Source organism: Carassius carassius, chromosome 1 (genome assembly GCF_963082965.1).
Source record: "Carassius carassius chromosome 1, fCarCar2.1, whole genome shotgun sequence".
Lineage (NCBI taxonomy): Eukaryota > Metazoa > Chordata > Actinopteri > Cypriniformes > Cyprinidae > Carassius > Carassius carassius.
Genome location: NC_081755.1, coordinates 25,489,160 through 25,513,703, shown reverse-complemented (window position 1 = coordinate 25,513,703; position 24,544 = coordinate 25,489,160). Strand labels below are relative to the sequence as shown.

Below are 24,544 nucleotides of genomic sequence, written 5' to 3'. Positions count from 1 at the left end.
TTATCACATCTGTCTGCAGTAATATTAGACTTTTTGTCTCTAAAGGTCAACCATGTTTAGAGATACAAGCCACCAAACCAGTACTTATCCATCTCAGGCCTTGCAGTTTCTTAACTTCAAGAGATTTAGTTGACATACACTATACACTGCTGAGATAATCTTATAATAAGCATAGTATTTCATCCTTTGTTTCATTTATTCTTCTTCGTTTTCTTTTTATGTTTAAAACAGTTATTGCTACTTAATATTTTGGGGTACAAACTATTGGGGTACAAACCATAATACATTTTCATTTAAAGTTTGGGGAAATATTTAAAATGAAATGATAAATGAAAAAACAATTATTCATAAGAATGTAATAAATTGGTCATTTGAAATAAATTCTGTACGTAAAAGAACGACATTGATATAAGAACTATTATCAATATAATAGTTCGTCCGAGTCAATGAACTTTTGTGATGAACCACTTGGTGGCGTCAGAGCAAGCAAAAAAAAGAAGAAGAAGAAGAAAAAAAAAACACATGTGGAACTGACGTGAAATACAGCAGTTAAGATCAGAAATTCACAGTACATTACAGATATTTTTTCCCCCTGCATTTTATTTTTTCACTTTCAAAAACAAAAATATAGATACTTACCGTCAAACAGAACATAAACAAAAATGGGGGATAAATATAACAATAATACATCAAAAATTAAATTTAACAAATAACATTGTTTTAATATGAAAGATGTTTTTATACATTTTTTGTTACACTGCAGATATATACTGTAGGCTAATAAAATGGCGAATTATTCATTAATTTGTCATTTTTTTCATTTCATGGTGTTAAATTTGTCCTAGCATTGCACGTCATTTCAGATAATTCTAATAATAGCGGCAAGAAAATGACAGATGAACAGAAAAATAATTATTTTGGCGTGTGTCTGACTGCTGATTAACATACCTGAGAAAATTTCAAAGCTTTTCACAGTTCTTCATTAGAGGCAGAAGTCACGAGAACATCCTCCTGTAATTAACTTGCTCACGAATGAGTCAGCTGTGACTCACGCGCCACATTTCGGAGTGTGATGACGATCAACAGAGGAAAAGGTTGAAGAGGTTGAAAAAAAAAATATTAATAATAATAATAATATAGAGTGTGAGAAAACACATTTTGGTTAGCTAATTATTAAAATAAAGTAAACCAGTAACTAACTAAATTAAACTGATTCAAAAGTGACAGTTAACACTGTAATAAAACCTTTCTATAAAAGCTGCTCTTCTGAATGTTCTCTTTCCATCAAAGAATCCTGAAAAATAAAACGTGTCATGGTTTTCATGAATATTTTAATTATAAACAACCGTTTTCAACATTGATAATAATAATAAATGTTTGATAACAATTGATAATAATAATAATAAAGGGTAATAAGTGACAATAATAAATGAGAAAAATTAGTAAAAAGTAAAAATGCTGAAAAATCAGCTTTACCACCACAGGAATAAATTACATATTAAAATATATTCAAATATAAAACAATCTTATATTGTACTAATATTTCACAATATTACTGTTCTGCAGCCTCAGTGAGCCTTTTTTCTGAAACATTAAAAAAATCATACCGACCCCAAATGGTACTGCGTATCTTCACACAGATTTTAGGAGCTCTAGAAAAAAAGTCAAAGAAAAAAAAATCCTCCATGTGTTCATAGTAAATAACCTGTGCAGATAATGGACATAACAATCTTGTCAGCAGCACACAAAGCAAGGGAAAAAGCTCTTTACAAGAATAAAATGGTCTTTGCTAGAGCAGAAAGCATTTCATAAGAGTCGATAATCCATTTGAAAAAGAATCAGCTTTTCATTTTTCAGCTGAGTGTCAATAATCGACCTCACGTGACGATACTGTCAAGACCAATGAGGAGATATTTATTATGAGTTTGATCATTTTGTCATGATCGTGCCAGCAGAGGTAAATATCAGACTGCCAGCAGCGACAGGGGAAATGAGCTGGATATCCCTACAGCTGTGGACAGAGTTCAGCCAATCAACCGAAATGTCACAGACGCTGGATCCTCTGCGAGAGCTTGATAAAGAAGAATCGGCCATGTAAACTGAATCCTGATTATACTGTTCAGAGCGAGAGTCTGCTCATTCAAAATACCAGCAGATCTGACATCCGCAGACATTTATTGCCTGTAATTTCTCGGTTCCTTCCTGCCGGAACCAGTCAATGCAGCCACACACTCAGTGACCTTGGTTTATTAAATAAGAGTAATGTTAGTGCTCAGGATGAGATTTGTTGGGACTTTTGTTTTGGTGTGTGGAGACTTTACTAATGTGAAATCAACATAAAATCACTCTTTCCACAGTTTTACAGGACGACAAATCTTTTTAAGAAATGGTCACTGAATGTGGATCTTCAAACTTAAGATGTTGTACTATGATTTGTAAGATGTTTCCTTTTCTGTTTGTTTCATATTATATTTTCGAGTTTGATTATCATAGTTCTGTTATTTCAATAAAAGATAATGTTACGTGTCTGTAGTATATTTAGCTGTCCACTGAAACACAATGAAGCATCGATTCATTCATCATAATTCTTTTATATTCATTAGTGGAAAAATATCATTTAGAGGCATGAAAATAACAAAAGAAGATAAATAAATTCCTACACAGCTAAGCAGCATAGTACATGTCAAGTATGTCTGTGAGCATTATATTTCAATATTTTGATGCTGCACATATTAATAGACAATTATCACCAGCTTCACAATTTGATTTCTTTTTCAAAGAAAAACAGATTACATTTTTTTGCATAAACACTTTAGTTAATACGATGCATCACAAATACACTATCATTCCGGTGTTTGGGGTCGGTAAGATTTTTAAAATATCTTTATGTTCACCAAGGCTGCATTTTTTTGATCAAAAATACAGTACAACAGTAATACTGTGAAATATTATTACAATTTAAAATAATTTTTTGCATTTTCTTAGGTTTTAAAATGTTGCAAAGCTGAATTTACAGCATCATGTTCTGCAACAAGCCTTCTGTACTTCTTAATATTTTTGCAGAAACTGTGATATGTTTTACTGAGATATTTTGTTACATTATAAACATCTTCACTGATACTGTAATGCAGCTTGCTGAAAAAGTATTCATCCAAAAAAAATCTTACTGACCCCAAACTTTTAAACAGTAGTGTACACAATTTGTACATATAAATAATGTTATTAATACTAAAGCACATTACAGTGGAGAAAGATAAAGGCATTTCCTTATTAAATTTGAAAATTAACTAAAATTGTAAAATATATAAATATATGTTTTAACTTTCAGACTGCATTTGTATTATGTCAAGATACATATTGGGCACCACAAAACTATACAACTTTCATCAGCGTCATAGTTATAAATGAAGATGAAATCTGTGAAGGTAGAAGTCAGGAGCAAAGGTGCACATTCACTAATTAGTAAGCAGATCTTCTGGCAGTCTCGGTTGTTTAATTGTACACCATCATTAAAAAAAAAAAAATAATAATAAAACATGCTAGTACTCCTCAGTACTACAAGCATATGAAACATTTGTAAAGGTTTATTATTTCACCTCAAATCCCTTGTTACTATGAAATTATTTTTATTTTTATTATAATAAACTTTTAGTAATTTGATTTGATTTAATACGTTTTTTTATATACATGATTTCATGTTAGTTAACATTTATATTAACCCTGCTCTTCACTGAATCCATATGAACTTTAGCAAACTTCAATTTCTAGCCTAACTGGAGAGATTTTGGACAGAGCAGATCCTTATCACCCTCCCTATCACCAAATATTGACAGAATCTTCATTTTTAGGTGAACTTTTCCTTCGAAACCCAAGGACAATGTCAGTGTTTTTGGTGACATTCATTGTGGTTGGCTGGTGATGCAACTCCACAACAGATAATATGGTCTTTTGCAAGAAGGAAGGAAGGGAGCAAATAATGTGTAGCAAGAGTGACGTGAAAAAAAAGTGACGTGACATTCAGCCAAGTATGGTGACCCATACTCAGAATTTGTGCTCTGCATTTAACCCATCCGAAGTGCACACACACAGAGCAATGAACACACACACACACTGTGAGCACACACCCGGAGCAGTGGGCAGCCATTTATGCTGCGGCGCCCGGGGAGCAGTTGGGGGTTCGATGCCTTGCTCAAGTGCACCTAAGTCGTGGTATTGAAGGTGGAGAGAGAACTGTACATGTACGTCACTCACTTTTTTTTTTTTTTTTCTTTTTTTTTTAATTTTTGGGTGAACTGTGCCTTTAAAACTACACCGTACCATCTAATCACACCGCTAATTCTAGATGTCTCCTCGATTAGGTTAATGCAATAATTCTTCATAATATGCACATCAGTTTGGCGCTCATGCACTGCCGTCTGGTCTGAAGTGTAATGTGAAAGAGTGCTTGAAAATATTGTGCTGAATCACAGATCTGGGGGCTTGTTTACTCGTCACTCTCTCCTGATTTACATTCACGTATCTACATGATGGAGCAGGTGAAGCCGCAGCACTCTTTCAGCAGGGTGACACCTGTCTTGGTCACGTACGGAGACGATGTCTGCTGGGCTCTGGACATCATTCTCTTGTCCTTGGTATGACCTGAATGAGAGCGAGCAAGAGAAATGCAGTGACCTTCTCTAAATCACACTCTCAAGCATCTCTGAACACCATTGAGCATCAGCGCTGAGGTATATTCATACCAGAACATTTGCAAATATATTGGGCTTAAATGAATTTAATTGAATTAGATGAGCTTAACTTATCTGTGCACTGTACAATTTTTGTTTTCAATAGTTGTAAATAGAATAAAGATTATACATTTACTATTAAAATCTTTCTATTTCAAAATGTAATGTTTAACTCAATGTGTTTCTTGCCATTTGTAATTAAATGTGAAATGTACTAACAACTTCTGAGTGAAAAATTTTCAATAAAATATATATTTTTTAGGGAATTTAGGAAAGTTCTACCAAAAAAAAAAAAAATATATATATATACAGTATATATATATATATATATATATATATATATATATATATATATATATATATATACTTAAGTGGAAAATACTGATTTGATTTTAGGAGTCAGATTTAGTCTGAACTAATTTGAAAAGCACAGTTCATATAATTTGAGTTGATTTTAATTAAACTGAATTGAATTATTTCAGTTCAATCAAGCTTTTGAGATTTGGTATATAGTACTGTACTTATGTTAAGGGAAATCTCAATTGTTTCATTGTTATATCAGCTATATATTATCACCCATCAATATATAAATATTTGGATATAAAGTGCATCTGACTTTACCTGCATACAAACAAAAGTAATATACAGTATACTATTTAAAAAAAACGTAATTGCAACAAAAAAAGGTAGATGTAATTGTTGCAAAATGTAAACAATTGGAAATTTATACGCATATTGTACATACAATGTAACAGTCACAAAGACCATCACTGCCCGGGCCAACCAGAAGCCGTGGATGACAGGGGAGGTCTACAGACTCCTGAAGACGCAGAACACTGACTTCAGAGCTGGAGATGAGGTGGGCCGGAGGACAACCTAACCTGCGGCATCAGACAGGCTAAGAGACAGTACTCCAGGAGGATAGAGACACTCAGAGCCTGTGGCAGGGGATACAGACCATTAAGGACTACAAGCCCCTACCGCGGACCTGTGACAGCATTTCTCATGAAGTGCTTTGAACGGCTGGTCATGTACAATATCAAGTGTGCCCTCCCCCCTTTCTGGACCCATTCCAGTTTGCATATTGGTCCAACCGCTCGACCGATGACACCATCGCCACATTGCCGTCCTCTCAGCATTCACACGTATAGAGAAAAAAAAAACTCATAAGTCAGAATGCTGTTCATAGACTTAGCATATTCAGCATTCAACACAATCATCCCTCAACAGCTCATTCACAAACTGGTCCAGCTGGGGCTCAACACTTCGCTGTGCAACTGGCTGTTGGACTTTCTAACTGGAAGACCTCAGGCAGTACCGGTCGGCAGCAACACTAGGGCCCCCCAAGGATGTGTGCTGAGCCCCCTCCTCTTCACTCTGCTGACCCACAACTACACACCATCACACAACTCCAACCTCTTCATTAAGTTTGCGGATGACACAACTGTAGTTGGTCTCATTAGAAACAGAAATGAGACAAACTACAGGAGCGAGGTGAGCCACCTGGCTGGGTAGTGTAGTGACAACAATCTCTCTCTGAGATTGTTGTTGACTTCAGGAGAGTGCACACTCAGCACATTCCTCTGACCATCAACGGTGCGACTGTGGAGAGATTGAGCAGCACCAAGTTCCTGGGTGTGCACATCACAGAGGACCTCTCCTGGACTGAAAACACAGCAGCACTGGCCAAGAAATCACAGCAGCGTCTCTACTTCCTCCGTAAACTGAGAAGAGCCAGAGACCCACCCCCCATCATGTACACCTTCTACAGAGGCACCATTGAGAGCATCTTGACGAGCAGCATCACTGTGTAGTATGGCGCTTGCAACGCGTCCTGCCAGAAGACCCATCATCGCATAGTGTGAGCAGCTGTGAAGATGGTTAGAGTCTCTCTCCCCTCCCTCCAGGACATTTAAGGAACCCAGTAAAGTCCTCTGCATCGATCCCACACACCCATCACACAGCTTCTTCAGTTTGCTGCCATCAGGGAGGAAACTGTGGAGTCTCCAGGCCAGGACCAGCAGACTGAAGGACATGAAATTGAACTCCCTCCCGACCTTGTCCCCTCTCCCCTCCCCTCTTTTTCCCCAGGCACCACTGAACTCTGAACCCCCTACACTGTTTTGCTCCCAGCTCCCACATCCCCAGGTCCTTCCACTCCCCCCTCCCACTAACAAACTGTGACCTGCACCAGACACTTTGTGAAGCACTGGTCTGCTCACTACCTCATTCAAATACTTCTTGAGTTAGTTTAAATAAAGAACTGCTCTCTGAGCTTTTTGTCACTTTAATCAGACTGAATAAGCTCTTTTGCGGTTTGTTTACTTCAATGGTTTGCACTCTTTCTGCCATGTGCCTTGTGCTGGTTTATTTAACTGGAATTTTCTATTTAATTTTTTTATAATGATTTTTTGTAAAGCTGCTTTGGAGAAGAAGAAAATAATGTGTCGTGAAAATAGCGCTATGTAAATAAATCTCGATTCACACTGAACTGAACTGTTGGACTGAGTTCTGATGAATTAAAATATGTTTACTTTGAGTGAAAAGCTCAGTTCATAAGATTGTAAAAGAGGCTAATGATTATGGAATATATTCTATATTTTTGAGAGATGTTTCAAACTCTCACCACAACACTGATTAGTATTTGACTGTGTTCTCTCTAATTTACAGTCAAGCCTTCCCACTTTCAGTGACATTCACGTACTTCTGCATTATTTATTCTGGTTCTGAACTAGCTCATTAGTTTTGAACTAAAAGAAAACAATGAAGACAGCGGCGAGACACTGCACGTGAATAGTGTTATAAAACAACAACAAAAAAAGTATAGTTATTGCTTACCCAGCTTATTGGTTACATTGATAACTGCAAAACAGTTTTGTATTACAAATTTTCTAAAATGTTAGGTTTAGAAATGCAAATAAGTAATCATTTAAAGAAATATGCACTAAATTGCATAAATTTGTAGTGCAAAAATCTAAACACTGGATGATGTCAGTTTCAAAATTCTTGTTTAATTGTTTTGGCATATTAGAGTCAAAAGTGTTTAGAGAGGGAATTTCTCCTTTTTCAGAATAATTCAGAAAATGCTTAAAACGGACAGAAAGCACTATATTTTCACAATTTTGGGGGGATTCAAATGTTTTATATAATCAGGCAAATTATATATGAACAAATCCCTTTGTAAAAAAACCCTTCAGGATATAGACAGGAATAAAAATGTAAAGTTTGGTGTGTGTAAGTAATACTGAAGCGGAGATTTATGGCTCATTGTAGGAGAAAAAAACTCATTTTGAGAAAACGGCCTTTAAATATCTGTATTGTAATTGAAATCTATTGACACAAATAGATAGAAGTGCTATAAAAGAAACACTAAACAGTGTCTTTTGGATGTTTTCTTTCCACCATTCTGAAAAAACACTTTATGAAAAACCAAAAAGCCCAAAATCTCAAACTTGACAGGTGCATGAAAAACTGTGTTTTTTGCCTGCAGTGTCTCCCTTTAACACCCTGAGAACAGAATTAATTTCTTTATTAATTTCTCTAGTTTCCATTTTCATTAAACTTGAGCAGGCAGTGAGTAAAACAAATAGGAAGATGCTCAAAGAATATATTATGTTAATTTGTACATTCAACACAGAAAAACAGAGGTTTAAGGCCTTGGCCTTGAGCTCACAGCACCACAGTAGCACACACATACATACTTTTCATGCTGCACCTGCTGGGAAATTTGGTCTGAAGGAAGTCAGCCATCTCTTTGTCCTCTTCTCGCTCTCTGAGTGGAGAATAAAAGGCGTCAGGAAGGCAAACGCGGAAATACATACAAATACATATGTCAGGATCACTGTTGGGAACGTTACTTTAAAAAAGTAATTAGTTATAGTTACTCACTACTTGTTCCAAAAAGTAACTGAGTTAGTAACTGAATTACTCTATAATAAAAGTAACTCGTTACCAGGGAAAGTAACTATTTGTGTTACTGTAAAAAAAAAAAAAAAAAAAAAAAAAAAAAAAAAGGTGGTATATGTCAAAGAATTTGTTTTTTTTTAGCAGTTTTCACAAGTCAGTTGAAATAAGTAGAACAGACAGGTGTTCGTACATAACTTTCGAGATTTATTGCACGTCAACAGACAGCAAGAGTTCTATCCTGCACTCTTTGTAAGAAAAGTGTTTTTGGCCACTAGCTTTGTAGATGCGTGTGTCACACATTACATGTACACATTACTTGCACGTTCTTGCCTTTGACTACAATGAATTTGAAGTAGTGCTTATATCTCCACCTAGAGCCAACTTTTCTTCGGATTGCCCCTGACTCGCCATTTCTCCTGCTGCTGCGAATCTCTGTGTAGCTGTTGCGTGTGTGTCTCTGTGTGTGTTTGGCGCCGCTGGCGCGTGTGTGTAAAAACACTGGCTCTGATTGGCTACCATGAAACACATGACTCTGCCTTAGCCAATCATAATCGCTTATCTCGTTATTAACCCACCTGCTCACTCTCTGTGTGAGCCAGGGGTGCGTTCGGATTGCATATTAAGTGATTTTTTCTTTAAAAAATCATTTTTCATGAGCCAATTTATGGCCTAGTTATGTAATTGTGCAGTAAATAGGTAAAAAACTTCAAAATGTCCACAAAAACACAGCATAAATGTATAGTTGAGAAGTAAATAAAAAAAATGATATATAGTTTTCCATATAAAAAATGTATATTTCCTTATGCAATCGCTTTTTAAAAGTTTGGGGTAAAAATGACCCCAAAGACTTTAAGTGTTGTCCTTTTTTAGGAGTGATTATTAAATCAATGCATAGTAACGCACCGCATTTAACGTTCAGTAACGTTAACGGCGTTGTAACGACGGGAAAAGTAATTAGTTAGATTACCCCGTTACTGAAAAAATAACGTCGTTACCTAACGTCGTTCTTTTAAACGCCGTTATTCCAAACACTGGTCAGGATACATTTTCATGTGCACATGCCATTCAAAAGTGTAGGGTTAGTAAGATTTTTTATGTTTTTAAATATCTTGTGTGCTCACCATGGCTGCATTTATTTGAAGAAACATACAGTAAAACAGTAATATTGTGACATATTATTAAAATATCGATTTTGTATTTGAATATGCTAAAATGCTATTTATTCCTGTGATGGTAAAGCTGAATTTTCAGCATCATTACTCAGTATCACATGATCCTTCAGAAATTATTTTAATATGTTGATTTGCTGCTTAAGAAAAATTCATTAATATTATTGTGCTGCTTAATATTTTTGTGGAAACTGAGATTCATTTTTTTCAGGATTCTTTGATGAAAAGGAATAGTTTTTCCATAGGAATAGTTTTACCTGTAAAATAAATATTTTAAAACATAATAAACATCTTTATTGACACCCTTGCAAATAAAAATATTAATTTCTTAAAAATCTTACTGACCCCAAACCTTTAATCTGGCACACAACTGCATTTTTTTGCCACTAATTATTCTGTCTAAACTGTATCAATTCACTAAAGCTAAAATGCATAATTACAACATTATATTAAAAAAGATTTTGTGATTAAAACTGAACCTTACTCTGAATCTGTTCTTGCTTCAAAATATTTCAGACTTAAATGAAATAAATTTGACTGTTTTTTAAAGCTCTAGATACAAAAGCATTGCAAATGATCCTAATTTCCAAGCTAATAAATCACACTAAGCTTTCTGTATTTATATATTTTCACTGAGATTATATTCAGCATTTTTATAAAGCCATTGTTCTTGTTCAGTTGTTGTTAGTTCCCAACAACGCCAAAAGGATTTACTATTTCACAGTCCCTGAAATGTAAAACCAGAACCACACACAAACAACTGTGAAGAGAGACACAGAACATTAACCAAACATTCACACTCAAACATCAAACAATCAATTATTGACTTAGCACATCAGTTTAGTGTGCAAACCAAGACATCTCTCTCTCTCTCCACCATCCATCCATCCATGTAATAACTACTTGTGGGTGACGGCGGCTCATTTATCCCATGAATAAACTGTGAGGACCTTATTGGTGTTGGGCTCTGATGCGTGCGTCACTCACGATTACTCACACACACATCATCGTGAGGTCTTGGCAGATGGCAATCAGCCCAACCCACCGAAAAAACACCTCTTTTCTTTTTCCAATTCTTTCTTGCCTGCAAATCAATCTCTCTGGTTTCTCAGAATCAAGCCGCTGGGACCGTCTGTAAGCGTGGTGTGTGTGTGTGCGTGTGTGTGTGTGAGGTAAGCATGGATTATTGGCTTCAAGTGGAGAGTAAGTATCTTCTTGGATTGCAGTATCTTCACAGATGAGGGAACAGCCACAAGAGGCACAAAACACATTCTTGGGGCCGACAGTCACGCATGCTAGCTGGCAATCTAAAGGGTTGCGGCCCACGTTCCTGTCCCTGAAGACCAGCGGCTCTTTAAAACTGACCTGAGCCTCTCAAACTCCATGTCATCCACTAGAAAGTCCCGCGTCTCCACCAGCTTCTGGATCTGCTGAAGTAGCTCTTCCTCACGCTGTCTGTCCTCATTTGACTTGTCTTTGTCTGCAAAGAACATTGGAGCAAACGTGGAAGTAAAGGCATTCATAATTTTACAAAAATATATTTATTTTAAATAAATGCTGTTCCTTTGAACTTCTTGTTAGTCAGAGAATCAGGCAAAAGTTATAACTTATTAAAATTAAAAGTGCTTAAAAGGTTCTTCACAGTGATATCATAGAAGAAACCTTTTTGGTTCCACAAAGAACCATTCAGTCAAAGGTTCTTTAAAGAACCATCTCTTTCTGACCTTTTTAGGATCTGAAGAACCTTCTTTCGCCACAAAGAACCTTTTGTGAAACAGAAAGGTTCTTCAGATGTTAAACGTTCTTTATTGAATTGTTATTTGTCATTGACAAAAAGGTTATTCTATGGAATTGTGAAGCACCTTTATTTTTCATAGAGTATATATATATATATATATATATATATATATATGTGTGTGTATGTATATATACAGTACAGACCAAAAGTTTGGACACACCTTCTCATTCAAAGAGTTTTCTTTATTTTCATGACTATGAAATTGTAGATTCACAGTGAAGGCATCAAGGGCTTTGAGCAAGAAGGAGAGTGATGGGGTGCTGCGCCAGATGACCTGGCCTCCACAGTCACCGGACCTGAACCCAATCGAGATGGTTTAGGGGTGAGCTGGACCGCAGACTGAAGGCAAAAGGGCCAACAAGTGCTAAGCATCTCTCGGGGAACTCCTTCAAGACTGTTGGAAGACCATTTCAGGTGACTACCTCTTGAAGCTCATCAAGAGAATGTCAAGAGTGTGCAAAGCAGTAATCAAAGCAAAAGGTGGCTACTTTGAAGAACCTACAATATGACATATTTTCAGTTGTTTCACACTTTTTTGTTATGTATATAATTCCACGTGTTTCATAGTCATGCAAATAAAGAAAACTCTTTGAATGAGAAGGTGTGTCCAAACTTTTGGTCTGTACTGTATATATATATATGTGTGTGTGTGTGTGTGTGTGTGTGTGTGTATATATATGTACACACACACTCACACATATACACTGTGTATATATATATATATATATAGAGAGAGAGTGATAATATTTCCCAATATTGCATTTTTGATCATTTGTTAACAATAGTTAATGTATTAATTAACATGAACGAACAATGAAAACTGCATTAATTGCACTCTTTATTAATCTTTGCTAATGTTAGTTAATAAAAATAAAAAAAGTATTGTTCATTCTTAGTTTATGTTAACTTGTTAAAACTAATTATCAGAGTTACTTCAGTCTTTCTACTTAAAAATGTCACGTTTAATTCAGTTTGTTACTTGTGGTTTCTCTAATTATTTGTAAAATGTATAATCAGTTTCTAAGTGAAAATTGTTTCCTTTTTTGTTAGGTTTTTTAAGCAAATCCTACAACATTTTTTCATTGTATTTTTAAAATAAAAAATAAGAAATTATTTCAAAATATCGTTTTTTTGTTGTTGTGAAGACAGGACATCATTCTGGTTTGGATCAACATGAGGTATGAGTAAATGATGATATAATAAAAGTACTTCAAAATCCTGATCACAGATGAGCCAGAAAGGACCTGAAGGTCTCAGAATAAATGTAGATCATTAGCACTGAAGTGTGTTCCCCACTTGGGTTGGGATGGTACACAGTATAAGACATTATTATCTGCACGGTGTGGATAAATAACCTCATCCGTGCGCACAAGCTTTGTATGCACTTGTGAAATGAGGTTTCTGCAGTAAACAAAACATGGAGCATCTCATGCATCTCCTTGGAAACAGGAGACCTATAGTGAAGTATGTCACAAGCATGTGCTGAAGACAAGCTGACATGAAAGCAGGAGGAATGATGCTAATAAACAACATGCAGAAATTAAAAGCAGTTGTATTATACTGGATAGCCAATCCATTTTTTCTTAAATTCTCTTATAGTCTGTTTGATGGCAAAGCTTTCAGCAGTCTTCAGTGTCACATGATCCTTCAGAAATCATTCTAATATGCCGTGGGACTAATTTGCAATTTAATATTTTGAATGGACTGGAGAACAAATAATATTACTTGAGTACCTAACAGACATGATGTTTGTTTTAGAACGGTTTAAAGCATCGGTGAGCTGCTCGTTGTCTCTGCTCTGAACTAAAAACAGATGTTCTTCACCACTGAGAATGAGATCTGTATCATCTCACAGGCTCAATGCAACAGCACAATATTATTGCTTCAAATTCTGGTACAGCATTTTTTGGGGAACATACCTGGGATGGAAACCAATTTCTGGAGTTCTTTTTTGAGCCTTGTGATCTCCTTACACAACTGGATGTCATCCGTCCTGACAAATGAGAATTTTTTTTAAATCTATTTTATAATTTTTTTTTTTACCATCATTCAAAAATCTCAGTTTCTTTCTATAATAAATAGTGCTGTCAATCGATTAATTGTGTAAAAGTTTTTGTTTCCCTAATATTTTGCGTGTGTGTGTACTGTGAATATTTTTTATTTATATATAAATACACATGCATGTATACATTTCAGAATAATACGTTCTGTTCATATATAATATATATATTGATTTATATATATATATACAGTGTATATATATAAAGTATATATATATATATATATATATATAATATAAATTATATGAATATAAATATAGACATGTTAATATTAAATAAATATATAATGTATGTGTGTGTTTAATCATTTGACAGCGCTAATAATTGAATAAATGCAAAAATGACCTCATAACCTCACAAAGCTGTCTTCATGCTTTAAAACATTTTTTAGGCCAATTCAGAAATCAAGGTACCAAGCTAACAGGGAACGTTCTTAGAAATTTGGCTGAAGTTCAGAAATGCTTTAGCTGGATGTTTGAATAACAGTTTTTTAAAAGTTAATGTTACAGAATGTTTAGAAAACACTAAAAAGTAACAATCTCATAATGTTTGCGAAATTATAAAATACAACCCTCCTTTAACATTGGATAAGCAAGAAAAAACATGGTTTAAAAAATTGTGCTTTTAACATCTAGACATAACATTTTCATAAATTAATAGAAATGTTCTTATATCATATTTTGTTAGCCAGGTAAGTGTGAATGCCATGATTTCATTGAAAATATATTTCACTGGTTGTCTCTGTTCAGCAATGAAATAACAGATAATATGTTGTCCTATATAGTATTCACTTTGCTGTCAAACACACACAAATAACAACACAGACACATATATTTGCAGTTGATGTTTAGCTCTGGCAGACACATATTATTGCCATAACAGACAAATCTCACTTGCAGGGCTTGTGACAGACTCCATCAGACGCTACTGTTGTAAATAAATGCAGTGCATCCCTTTATCTGTAAATGTCCACAACAATTTCCCCTGCTTTTGTCTCATCTATACGCCTGCATCTCACACTCCTGGCATCTCACACTCCTGCTCTGCACTGATGCTGGATATACAGCATTTGTGTTCAAACTGGTATTGAATGAAAAACAAACAAGTCAATGTGACACGTTCTCAGAGTTTTATTTTTTTTAAATGAACTTTTTGCTGAATGTGTCTTTCTTTTACAAATAATGAATATGAATTGTCCTCATTCTATATCTTTGTAGATATTTTTTACGATTAACAATTAATATTGATACATCTGTGTGAATATAACTTAACAGCAGGAATATTGTTCATTTATTGTCATGTCCTAACCTCCATTTCTGTGTCTATTCATTTCTATGTTGTTTTTTTTATGGTCATGTCAGCTTAGATAGCATCAGCTGTCACATTGCGTTATGGGATACTTACTTAAATTTTTCTGTAGTTGTCTAATGTATTAGACATGGTCTAATGTCAGGAAGCATTATTATGGATTATAGATTTGTATTTTGGCCAGAAGAAATTATTTAAAGTAAAAAAAAATCCTTAATGATAGATTTGTTTCTTACAAACATGGAGCTTTTCACTTTATAAGACATTACCTGATGGACTGGAGATACTTGTGGATTATTGTGATGTTTTTATCAGCTGTTTGGACTCTCATTCTGACGGCACCCATTCACTGCAGAAGACCCACTGGTGAGCAAGTGATGTAATGCATGTAGATGTATCTTGGATGGACTGAGGGTGAGTAAAATTTCAGCAATTTTTCATGTTTGGGTGAACGATTCCTTTCGTCTTGTATGTAAAAGAGCTACCTCAGGTTCTACCATAGTACAAAAACACAGTAAAACTCATTTTAAACAACCTGACTCACATATATCTGAGCTCGGACTCTTTTCGGACCAGCGCATCCTTTATCCTCTCGATTTTGAACAGCTCTCCCTCGATGTCCTCCACAGTGATGGTGGAATCAGCCATGGACACCACATCCTCTTCAGCTGTGATGAAGAACGCATGAGCTATGATGAGAACTGCTCAAGCACATTACATTACACCCATGTCAAGAAGCAATTTCAGAAAAACTAAACAAAAACACTATTATATTAAACCATAATAAAAATATATTTGGATGGAAACGCATGACAGTATTCCAAAGGAACGGGCAAGCAAACAATGACCAAAACTTTGCATTAGATACTGTATACTGTTTTGCCAGTTTGTTGTCTTTCCCTTGAAGATAAAAATAACAGCATCATCACACATTTCTTCAGAAGCAGGGCTTCTCTAATCTGGAATCAACTAATAAGCACCCTGGTGTTGTCCAGCCACATTTGAATCTAAGGAGTTGTGTGACGGTGCTGCAGTGTGTGTTGTGTATGATGCTCGTCACTGTGCTAATTGGGTTCGTGTTATTAATACTGAACTCTGCAGGAATCCGAGGGTGGGCGAGAGCGTTCTGGTCACTCTATGACAGACCAACATCATTTTAATCACACGTAGCATTAATTCAGAGAGTCAGTGCTCTATATATGGATGTATGATTACAGGCAGATACTAATAAAACTGAAAGAACATCTAAAAAAAATTAATAAATAATAATAATAGTGAAGCGTACATTCTGGCACTAAATTTCTTATTAAACATTCAAAGCTGTCTTTTAGAATTTGATTTGATTTCTTAAAAAAATTAGTGTTTATGGATTATTGTGATGTTTTTATCAGCTTTTGGAGTCAAATTCTGACGGCACCCATTCACTGCAGAGGATCCATTGCTGAGCAATGCTACATTTCTCATAATCTGTTCTCATGAGGAAACAAACTCATCTACATCTTGAATGGCCTAAGGCAGAATGTGTTTAAATTTTTTGGTGAACTACTCCTTTAAACAACTCTGTCTTAAATTCAAAATAATACAAGGTTCACTTCTCAATTCGATGTCTGTATTTTAAAGACCTTCAGCCTTGAGAAAAACAGCAGAATTTTTTTCTGCACCTTAAAAGTGAGGCAGTCCGTATCCTCCGATGACTCATTTGGCTTATCCTATGATGCGTTCAGCAACTGCAATGCCTCATAAACTAAGTTCTGTCTCTATGGCAACAACTTGGGCCTTCAGTTTTACACAGTTATTGGATTTCAAAACAATGGAACTGACCCCCAAATCCAGCAGTGTTATGGTTAAGGCCACTGCAATCCCTAGTGCAGATCGACAAAGCAAACACACGTGGCATTTCACTTAATTTACACCTATGCATGTAAACATGAGACTAAAATGAATAAGAATTATGTCATACTGGAATGATGCTATGCTATTCCACATCTATAATTACAAATGTATACAGACTTATATTACAAATATTGTACTGTATGTAATCTGTAATATGTGTGTCTCTGTATGGGCAATTGGGGTTATTCAATATTTTTAATTGCTGTCATTTTCTAAAATGCCAAAGCAAATCAGGTAAAGAAAACCGAGTCAAAGGAACAGTGCTGTTATTATGATTTTTTTTTGCAAGGCTGTATTTAGGCTATTTGATCACAAATATGGTAAAAAAAAAAAAAAACAGTAATGTTGTGAAATAGTATTACACTTAAAAATGATTGTTTTCTATTTGAATAGATTTTAAAATGTAATTTATTCTTGTGATGCAAAGCTGAATTTTCAGCATCATTTCTCCAGTCTTCAGTGTCACATGATCCTTCAGAAATTATTGTAATGTGCTGATTAGCTGCTAAAGAAACTATTATTATCAATGCTAAAAAAAGTTGTGCTGCTTCATATGTTTGTGAAAACCCCAATACTTTTTTCTCTGATGAATACAAAGCACAAAACATCAGAATTTATTACTAATTACTTGTAACATTACAAATGTCTTTAATGTCACCTTCGATCAATTTTACACATCCTTGCTGAATTGATCTGAATAAAAAAATTTAAAAAAACTTTTAAAAGTGTACAAATGTATTTTAAAAATGTATTTGCTTAGAACACTTAAAAAAAACAGTTTTAGACAATCGATTTAACAAATGACACATTTTATGTGTCGAGTAAAACGAGTGGGTTTGGGACAGAGATGCAGTATATGTTAAAAATAAAAGCATTCACAGGAAAACTAGAAATCCCACAAAATCACCTATTTAAAGGAAAGTGTGTGATTTATATCAACACACAGAGCATCTTTAAGGGGTTCAACCTTATATCTAGTGGTAAACAGAACACCCAGGCGAGTTCACTGGCTTACAGCTGCTATCTGTGTTTTTACTGCCGCCTGACACAGACACCTTCATCAGACTGAGAGCGAACACATTGTTCTGATATAAGGTACATCTTTTATCCCTCCATCTCTCCACTTCAATGCTTTCTCTCTCTCTCTGCCCTCAGAAACACTATAAGCTATGAGTCACCTCACAGGTCTGAGCAGATATTGGCTTTTAATTGCCTGACACTCAATGAGAAAAGATGTCTAAACAAACCATATCCACCAAGGCAAAACAAAAGGGATAGAAAACGGGTAATAAATCAAGAGCAGGATTATGGGATACCCTGATGTGGTCTGGTTAGTGTGCTGAGACGTGTGTGTGTGTTTGTGTGTGTGTGTGGACGAGTCAGTGCCGCCCACCCAAATGTTTCAGATCAGTCCTGACAGATTTATTCACATGTGTCAGTTCACTAGAGACTTGTTCTGTGTCACACGTGGAGAACTCTGCAGGACTGCAGAACATTCATACAGCTTCATGTTTTAAAACAACCGTGATACTCTGACAGGGAACATAAGAAGTCAGAGAGGATTTAGATGGAGATGCAAGAATGTGAACTTGAGGCTTCTTAATCATGTGTAAAAAGTAAAACCATGTCTGAAGATCAGTGATTCTCAACCAGAGGGGTGTGTGACCGAACAGGAACTTGGAAAATTTTAGATTTTGCTTTGTGGACCCTATACAATGATGTATAAACGAGTCTAAATCATTCTTTGGGGGTGAGTGTTATTTAAAGTGTCAATAATTGTCCATCTTTGCTAAAAACATATAATATAATATAATATAATATAATATAATATAATATAATATAATATAATATAATATAATATAATATAATATAATATAATAAGCCTTATAATATAAGCCTATGATTAGTGTGTGTGTGTGTGTGCACATGTGTGTGTGTGTGCGTGTGTGTGTGTGTGTGCAAAATATCACTGGTGATATCATAAATATTCATGCTGGTCATCTACTAGTGTCTATATTATATAAAAAAAACTTAAACACAATATATGGTTAGTGATGATAGTAGGTGGATCAACAGCCTTTAAAACATTAATGTGACAAAAACAGATCAGGTTGGCACATCTCCTACGCTTGAGAAAACCCTTAAACCTGGAGATTGTAAATATGCATCATTCCTGTTGGAACAGAGGAGGCGTTGGGATCTAACGCTATCTCACAGTGTCAATCAGTCTTCACAGTTTCAGTCACAATGCCTGGAGCGACTACACCAGCTCATGCAGTACGACAACACACACACACACACAAAGCATTTGATTGCATTTTACCACAGGAACTACCGCATTGAACATCAAAAGTTTCTGTAAAGCACTATAACCACTTCAAAGCAATCTGTTTGTCCAACCAGTGTGGAAAGGAGGGAAGTAATCAGGAAACCTGTTTGGCATTATTTATGCAATTACATTTAGTGTTCATTTAAAGATGCAAGGAGGTACTGAGGCATAATATTTACGTGTCATTGAAACCAACACTAAGTGTTTAGACAGAATTTAAAACCACGTCTCTTCTGCTTGAGCACAAACAGCATTAAAATCCTACGAAACACGCACTGCGGCCTTGTTATAGCCCAAGAGATGTAAGGAAAACAGCACTTTATATGACTTATTTGTATTTATGTCTTTTGAAAGGTGAATGTCTAACCATTAAAGTCATTGAATCCTGATTCTAGTTAGATCATTGTGCCAAAGAATTGGCACTTTAAGTTTTCAGAGCCTGTCAAGTTCTCTCAGATTTAATGAGAAGTACTAGTGAACTGCCGATTTTCAATACAGGTTAAAGTTCAGGCTTTGCTCTGAAACACTCTTGTCTAGAAAGCACATTTCTGACTTGATATGAGGTTTTTCAGCTGTAAAGTCAAAACTCTTTTGTAGCTGGCACATGTCAGAGTGTGCGATCGCTGCAGAGTGGATTTGCATGATTTTGCCTGGAGCGAAGTGCGTTTGTTTGTTGCAAAATCAGCGCTGGTGTTTCATCTTGTTATAAAATTGCACCACGAAGACTTTTTTTTCTTTTTACAGGAGAAAGTAATATTATGGATAGAAGGCTTGTATTTTAGCCAGAAGCAATGGTTTAAAGTTAAATACCACTCCATGGATTTGTTTATTACAAACACACAGCTTTTCTCTTCATAACACGTTAAATGATGAACTGGAGTCATGTGGATTATTGTGATGTTTTTATCAGCTGTGTTTACTCTCATTCTGATGGCACCCATTCACTGCAGAGGATCTATTGCTGAGCAAGTGATGTAATGATACATTTCTCCAAATTATGATGAAGAAACAAATTTGCACATCTTGGACAACCTGAGGGTGAGTAAATTTAAGCAAATCTTTTCTTTTTTTGGTGAACTATTCCTTTAATTAATGGGATCTGTGTTTGTTTTGTGAGAATCACAACAGAATGTCTTACATAAGCTGTGCATGACAGTTTGGATAACAGTTGAGACTCCCCAGACCGCATTAAATTAAAGTGAAAGCCTTTAACAAACGTATCCATCTGCGATGGACCTCCTCTCTTATTCAGTTCACTGCGATATTCCGTTATGTCACGCAGAAAAGCTGAATCACAAAGACAGTTTTCAATTTGCAAAGTAACTTTGCATAAAAATCTCTTGAGCACAGCACTCCGATTTAACCATCTGCACGGCTGTTTTCTGCGGCACAGTCATGAGGAGAACTGAATTATTTCACTTAATGAAGCTGAGTGTTTCTGTAACAGATTTAAAAAAATTAACATCTTGCTATATTGTGCCTCGTGATGAAAATGATAATGATGGGATGTTAACAGAACGCATTCTTGGCATCACCTCACATTAGGGACCCCATCTGTTAAAGATATTCTCTCTTATGTGGGATACAATTAGTTGAATCTCTCCAACAAATAAGCTTATATATTTTACATATCTGACTGTTCAGTTCTTTAATTTCAACTCAGTGACTGGCGAAGATTATGAGAACGTAACTGGATTCCATTTTTCTCATGGTCTTTAGTTAAATAAACAATGAGTGGGGAAAAACAAAACAGTTTGCTATATGGGAACGAAAATCCATGAAAGGGGTATAGCGTTACAGTTGCTCAGGTATCACAAGATCCGTTTGTTGGAATTTTTAGTAGCTAAAAATCAGTCATGCCAGCCGACAGCAGTCTCGCTCTTTCCACCCTTCTGTCAGAATCTGTATAATGATGAAAATATGATTTGATGGATTTCCTTTGTCAGATCATTAGAAGAAAGCAGGAATGCAGGAATGAGCAAAAAGCTGCTTCCTGGTGTGAAAGCAATACTGGAACCTAACAGGAAAAATAACTTTAAATGTAGCCAACTGTTAAATGAGAGACAGACAATGGCTTTTACTGGTAGTAGCCTACACTTCAGGTAAAATAATAATAATAATAATAATAATAAAAACACTTAAAAGAAAGTGTTAAGTGGGTGTATTTTTGAACACCCACTTAATAGTTCACTTAATATAGGCTACTTTTAGAAAAATCGTGAAAACATAATGTATGTTTCATAATTGTTCAAAACAGCCTACTAATATAAAATACATCGTCTGTTGCCCGTTCAAAACATGAATTCATTTAAATAGACCTTTCACATACACGTTGCTTTAGGTAACTATGGACTGAATTAGCGACACTATAAATAACTTAAATTCTAAACGATGTTAAAGAGAACTGCATCAATGCAAAAGTAACATCTTTCGTGCATATGTCAAACTGAAGTCAAGTATGCCACGAGAAAGCACTCAACATTCATAAACGCACGCAGAGATAGATGAATTTCATCACCTTGTTTGACAGTGTCTCCGCGGAGCTCTGTTGGATCCAGGGATCCGTACAGTTTCGGGTTGCTGCGTCCTTTCTCCATGCTTTCAAGCTCCACAACACAGTTGAAGTTTGAGCTGGATCAGACTGCCACTGCTGTGCTCTTCGGCCGGTGAATCAAAGCGCAGTTTGACTGAAGGAGATTTTCACTCCATGTCCTCGGTGACGCGCACAATGATGCGCGCGCCCGCGCCTGCTGCCGATGCTGTGAGTGAGTGTGACACATTGATGCTCAACACAAGTGTTTTCCCATCACCTGAAAGCGCCACCCTGTGAATAAAGGAGAAAGTGACATTAAGTTAAAATCAAATTGTTTTCCTTCCGAAATTAGTTATTTTATTATTTTTAAGATCAAATAGGCTACCCTTATGACACTTATGAGACTTAACCGTTTAATCTTATAAAATGTGATTAATATGTGCTATTATATCCGCACTTTTTTATGCCTAGAAAAAAAAGTTTTGTGAATTTAATGTTTGGTCATTAAGCCTAAATTGTTTAGAACATACTACTAATAATAATAATAAAAAAGAAAGAAAAGAAAAGAAAAGAAAAATACTTTAGTATAGGTGTGACTGTTTGTGTGTGTGTGGATGAAATCACACTGAGAGCAGGTGGATGGTTACTCAAATCTTGCTTTACTGGGCCTGGGACAGACAAAAACTGGGACAAACACGACCAAAAGCTGGTTAGTGTAGGCTACATCAAAGCATCAACGTTGCTCAGAAATATTGCACTTGAAAAGAATCTAAACTCCGTTTATGACACAGCGCTTATTGATGCGACTTACCAGCAGTGAGAGATGTCAGACTCTGCTGGTAATTACATAACTCCGCCCACAATATCACGCACACAAATGCGAGTGACTCAACAGCCAGCCAATGTCGAGTTTCCCCCAATTAATGCATGAATTTAACAGCATTATTTAAACTCCGTTACATACACCCCCCTAAATTCTGCTAAATTGGGGTAGAACCAGCATTTGTAACAACTAAATCTACAGTAGAGATTGAAGAAAAAAAAAAAAAAAAAAAAAAAAAAAAAAAGGTGTGTGTAAAAGAGCTTTACAATACAGTATGTCAGAATTAATCTCTTCCCCAGGAAAGAATGGAATGGTACCAGGTTCCACACTAAGCACAGACTATAGGAGTGTCACAGTGTCTGGTTTGTGTTCCCTGGGTAACCAAGATGTCCTCTTTCCCCACGGTGTCTGTCACTTCCTGAACTACATTCCCCACGATCCCTGTCTCTTCATTGCACTCAGCTGTCCCTGGTCATTAATCATTGCACTAAGCCAATTCCCCATTAGTTTTGTCATTTCCCTATGTAGGCCTACAGTGTTGTGGGTAACGCGTTACAAAGTAACACGTTAGAGTACTCTAATTACTTTTTTCCTGAAATGTGTAACTTAACGCGTTAGTTTCGTGCGTAAGTAATCAGTAACTTCGTTATTTTTTTAAAAAAGTAATCCGTTATTTTAAGAAAAGGAAAATCCCGACTGCAGCCTGCTTTTTGTCAGACAGTAGGCCTAGGTCTACTGTGCCACCTGCGGATGTATCAGCGGAGCCGAAGCTCTGTGATCGTAAAGTCAATGGCTGTGATACGTCTGTGCCCTGCGCACCCGTGGAGAGGCTTTTCAGCCTCGGGAGTCTCGTTCTTACTCCCAGGAGAAATCGACTGTCGGACAAACGTTTCGAAAATCTGCTTCTGCTACGTTTTAATCACTACTTTGAAGAGTAAATGTGAGAGGACTGTGTTAAAGCGAATTTAGGCTTGTGACTGTGAGTGACACTTTATTAATAATTAGTTCGGCTATTAAGCGATTTGTCATTTGCCTGTGTGGCAGTGAAGGATTTAATTCGGTTTGTTATCATTTTTGTTTGACAGGCAGCTGTTAATTTCTGTTAGATCGTTGGCTGGCTGGTTGTTCATCATTTCTAAATGGATTTAAATCTGCAAGCCTGTTTAAGGTTGTGTTTACAAGTAAGCATACTTGTACTTTGATAACTGCATTATTTAAAGTTAAAGAAAAATCAGGAGTTATCTTGTGGTGCTCATAATATACAGTAGCCTAGGCTACCCGGGCTGGGTAGGTGCGAATTTTGATTAATGATATGTTCTGTGATAATAAATAAATAAAACGCCATGTGGAATAGCCTATTTCTGACTGTCTTTCGTGTTATTGTTATGCTGCAGTGTTAATTTAGTCGGATGACTGATGTTATTCATTGTCGGGAGTCACGACTTCTAGGTGCATTTAAAGGGGCCGGGGGCTGTGTCTGTCATGTGCGAGCTGCTGCAAACGGCTTTTAATTTTTGGTAACGCATGAGTACTCTAACACGTTACTTTTATGAATAGGTAACGCTGTATCATAACTGATTACTTTTAATTGATGGTAACGTTGTAACCTAACTAACTACTTTCCAAAGTAACTATACCCAACACTGCCTGTGTGTGTGTATATATATATATATATATATATATATATATATATATATATATATATATAAACATATATATACAGCACACGATTATGAATCTTTAGCTTTTTCCAGTGCTTCCAAAGGCTTGTCACTGAGCTAGGTAACTTTGCTTTCTCACTCTTTGAAGTACGTTTATGTCTCAGAACATAGTCAATGACTCTACTGACTATGTTGTCCTGCTCTTGGAGATTTGCCAGTCTGGTAAACGGGATTGCAACAGATGGATCTTCATCAGGTAGCTGGAGTGATGTGGTACTTGTCACAGGTAATGGGCTAACTCCGCCATCGCAGTGAGCACCCAGAAAAGCAGAAACTT

At 35.9% G+C, this 24,544-nt stretch overlaps 1 protein-coding gene across 1 annotated transcript; it reads right to left on the bottom strand.

The window, feature by feature from the left end:
• Positions 1-4,280: 4,280 nt before the first annotated feature.
• Positions 4,281-21,924, bottom strand: LOC132114689 (bMERB domain-containing protein 1-like). Its single transcript, XM_059522993.1, has 6 exons — positions 21,709-21,924; positions 15,513-15,636; positions 13,520-13,593; positions 11,168-11,282; positions 8,429-8,499; positions 4,281-4,638 (listed from the first exon to the last, which is right to left on the bottom strand). The coding sequence occupies exons 1-6, from the start codon at positions 21,785-21,787 to the stop codon at positions 4,520-4,522; spliced, it is 582 nt and encodes a 193-aa protein (XP_059378976.1). The 5' UTR covers positions 21,788-21,924; the 3' UTR covers positions 4,281-4,519.
• Positions 21,925-24,544: the final 2,620 nt, after the last annotated feature.

Coding starts and splice junctions, on each gene's coding strand:
- LOC132114689 (XM_059522993.1), bottom strand. CDS start 21,787: ATGGAGAAAGGACGCAGCAACCCGAAACTGTACGGATCCCTGGATCCA. Junction 13,594..15,512: donor GAGTCCGAGCTCAGATATAT/GTGAGTCAGGTT, acceptor CTCATTTGTCAG/GACGGATGACATCCAGTTGT. Junction 4,639..8,428: donor CAGCAGGTGCAGCATGAAAA/GTATGTATGTGT, acceptor GCTCTCATTCAG/GTCATACCAAGGACAAGAGA.